At 39.5% G+C, this 3,555-nt stretch overlaps 1 protein-coding gene across 2 annotated transcripts in view; it reads left to right on the forward strand.

Annotated features, from left to right (window-relative positions):
- The window catches only part of LOC101862363 (lysosomal alpha-glucosidase), a 27,230-nt gene extending 24,235 nt beyond the window's left edge, over nucleotides 1–2,995 (forward strand). For both annotated transcript variants that reach the window (XM_005103496.3, XM_005103497.3), the window contains 4 exons: nucleotides 686–774; nucleotides 1,356–1,405; nucleotides 2,072–2,212; nucleotides 2,825–2,995. In XM_005103496.3, coding sequence (XP_005103553.1) covers nucleotides 686–774; nucleotides 1,356–1,405; nucleotides 2,072–2,212; nucleotides 2,825–2,896 — 352 coding nt within the window. In that variant the 3' untranslated portion in view covers nucleotides 2,897–2,995. The remainder of the gene's footprint in view (nucleotides 1–685; nucleotides 775–1,355; nucleotides 1,406–2,071; nucleotides 2,213–2,824) is intronic.
- The last annotated feature ends 560 nt before the right edge of the window (nucleotides 2,996–3,555 follow it).

Consider the following 3,555-nt stretch of genomic DNA (forward strand, 5'->3'; position numbering starts at 1 on the left):
CTCCTCCTCCTCCCAAATGTTCTGGGCCTGGAGGTCAATTCTTCCTCCTCAAAAAAACACTATTCTGAGACAATAGTGCAATACCCCACTCCCCAGCTCCCACCCCACCCACCGCTCCTATTATATTTTGAAATTATGTGTTACGAAGCAAGCGGAGGAATCGGGCGCTCGTCAATTTTTGGACATGTGGAGTTATTGGTATCATCGTAAAGCTTGCTCAGTTGTCTTGCTATTAGTGAAAAAAACACCCATCTTTCTTGAATAGAAGTCAAGATATTTGAGATTGAAGAAGGGTCGGTTGTCTGGTTTCAAAGGTAGAATTAGTGAGAAAATGGCCACCAAAGTCTGGTTATTTCCGTAGCTTGATAGTTCGTGAACACTGAAAACTTACATTTTTTGTACCTTTCATCTTCGATTTTCAGGGAAATCCAACAAGAAATTTGTTTTTTAATTGGACGACAATGGTGTTAAGCCAAAAAAACGGTAATTCAATAAAAATGGCCAAACTAGCAGAAAAATGCGGTTTCTTCAATTTCATTATTTTGACGAGCGCCTGATGTCACCATGCTGCCTCACATATATTTTTTCTGTTTGTGGATTTTGTGTATAAGTCATGTATTTGGCCAATTAGTGATTGTTAAGTCTTGGGTAGGTCTACAGCTGGGATGTTGTATTTCGTTCACAGTCGAGAGCTGCCATTCTGGCTGCTAGTTGCCCTCGATGATGACGGGGAGGCCAAAGGTCAACTGTACGTGGATGATGGCGAAAGCTTGGGTAGGTCCAGAGGAGACTGTCGAAGAGACAGAGTGCAGTTATTTATTTGATGGACTCTATTGCAAAGCGCACTATATTGGTGGCAAGCCGTTACATTGTACTTAGCGCAGACAGCAAAATTTCACAGGAGAGAGAAAATAATTGTCCATTCTTTTGACATTTGTACCTGCATTATATATTTTTTCTCCCTTTTTTTTTTACGTTTAGAATTTGAATTTTTACAAAACATTTTTTTGAGCAGGTGCAACCGAAATCACTGCAAGAAAAAAAAAGGAAAAAGAAAAATCTGGGGCTTAGTATATTTGAACTACTGGCCGCTAGTATCCTCTCATTACAAAACTTATATACATGGAAAGAGATTAATCTCTGATGTTATGTTTGAAAGCAACTCAATTTCATCAAACTTAACGGACAAAGTGCGCTTTTAGAGAAAATAATATTTTTTCGACTATTGTTACCTTCTTAAGATTATGGAGTGGACTGGGATTTTTAGAAATGTCTGACAAACATCTGTCATCATTATCTCTCCTCCTTCCTTTGTTTGCATGCTAATCTGTAGTTCATCTTCCTCTTTTCCTCAGATACTTACGAGCGAGGCCTCTACAACATGGTCAAGTTTGAGACGCAGAAGGTAGGCTTCATTGAGATTTGTTTTTACTCTGTCTGTCTGAGTGAGGAATCAGGGATTTTTAAATTTTGTTTTAATTGTGGGAAAAGAGGTCGCTTTGAAAAGTTATATAACAATCCACCATTTTTGTCGTGGTTTCAAAATTTGAGTTGGTTGATGGTGGGTGCTCTTGTGCAGTTTGATCCTTCTTTCCTTTCCAACATCTATCACCCTTATCTCTTGTCATTCATTTCTTTGTGTGTTCTCTCTAGTAACACCTTTCATCTTTGGCATATATATGACCTATTTGCGTTGCACGGGCCTCCATTAACTCAGTAGTTGCTATCATGCTGGACTATGCATCGGTTGGCCCTGATTCAAATTTTTGTTGAGTACTCAGTCGTTCTTCTGGGACATTGTATCATCCCTTTCAGTCCCTGGCTGGTCCTAACAGGCACAGTCGGGAGCCCGCCTCCTAAATGATCATCTAAATTGTGTTGACGGGTTACTAAAAAAGACATACTTTAAAAAAGCAAAAAGAAATCCTTTTTTCTTTGGATGCTATTCTCCAGTATATCTCTACTTTCTAACTCTCACATGACCTATATGTGTTGTAAGTGCCATAAAAATCTAACTGAAAACCCCCCCAAAAAGAAATTTCTTATCCTTGATCTTATCTTTTCTCTTTAGAACACCTTGTGGTCGAAGCCTGAATTTATTGGTTACCACGGCAACATGAACCTGAGCAATGTGACAGTGTTTGGTCTTCAGGACATGCCCACTGATGTCCAGGTCAATGGAGAGTCGGTCATCTATCAGTTTTACGACACGGTGAGTGACTTATATGTGTATAGGTTTTATGACACGCTGAGTGACTGTTATATATACATATATATTTTAAGACACAATGAGTGTCTGTTATATATATATAAAGGTTTTATGACACGGTGAGTGAATGTTATATATATATAGTTTCCACATGGTGAGTGACTGTTATATATATATATAATCTAGGTTTTATGATATGGTGAGTGACTGCTGATATCCATATATCCAGCCATTCTCCCATCCATCTTGTCATTAGCTTATCCATGAATCTGTTTAGCCACAACAGGGTGGAATCCAGCGCCCGTCAGTTTCTGTTTTAGTTTTAGTAAGAGTTTTACGACACTTGCAACACAATAAGGTCATATAAATGCCGAAGAATAGAATATGTGTTACAAGAGAGTTACATACTCAAAAAAGAAGGAGGGGAGATAAGGACGACTGATGTTTGATAGGAAAGAAGGAGCAAACCACACCAGAGCACCCGCCAACCACTCACTTGTCAGTTTCTGTGAACATAGAGCTATTGGTATGATTTTAAAGCTTGTTCATTGATCTTACTTTTGATGAAAAATTACCCTTCCATTTCTTTGACCATTTTGCCATTTGTCTTTTCAGGTTCTGTACATTCCCCAAGTAAAAGTGTCGCTGGCTAAACCCTTCAATGTGACGTGGGGAGGGTCAGAGTAGGTGTAGATGATTGGCTGTCTACATCAACACACTCACACATCAACACACTCACACATCAACACACTTACACATCAACACACTCACACATCAATACACTTACACATCAATACACTTACACATGAGCACACTTACACATCAACACACTCACACATCTACTCACTCACACAACACAGAATGACTGACTGACTACATCAGCACTCGTACACATCAACACACTGTCACATCAATGCTCTTACACATATACGCACTGACACTTCAACACACTTAGACATGAACACGCTTACACTTCAACACACTCACACATTAACTCACTCACACAACACAGAATGACTGACTGAGTACATCAGCACTCGTACACATCAACACACTGTCACATCAATGCTCTTACACATATACACACTCACACTTCAACACACTTAGACATGAATACGCTTACACATCAACACACTCGCACATCAATGCTCTTACACATACACGCACTCACACTTCAACACACTTAGACGACAGAGATGACTGGAGGACTTCATCAACGTGACGGCACAACACAGGCTGATATGGTTTTTCTGCAGTGTGGAATCTTTTGTGTGGATGTGCTGGTGTTACTGTTAACCTGTTCTTCCTTTGTGTTTCTTTTCGCTCAGTCTTTTTTGTTTCTTCCC

The sequence above is a fragment of the Aplysia californica genome, unplaced genomic scaffold (genome assembly GCF_000002075.1).
Source record: "Aplysia californica isolate F4 #8 unplaced genomic scaffold, AplCal3.0 scaffold00375, whole genome shotgun sequence".
Lineage (NCBI taxonomy): Eukaryota > Metazoa > Mollusca > Gastropoda > Aplysiida > Aplysiidae > Aplysia > Aplysia californica.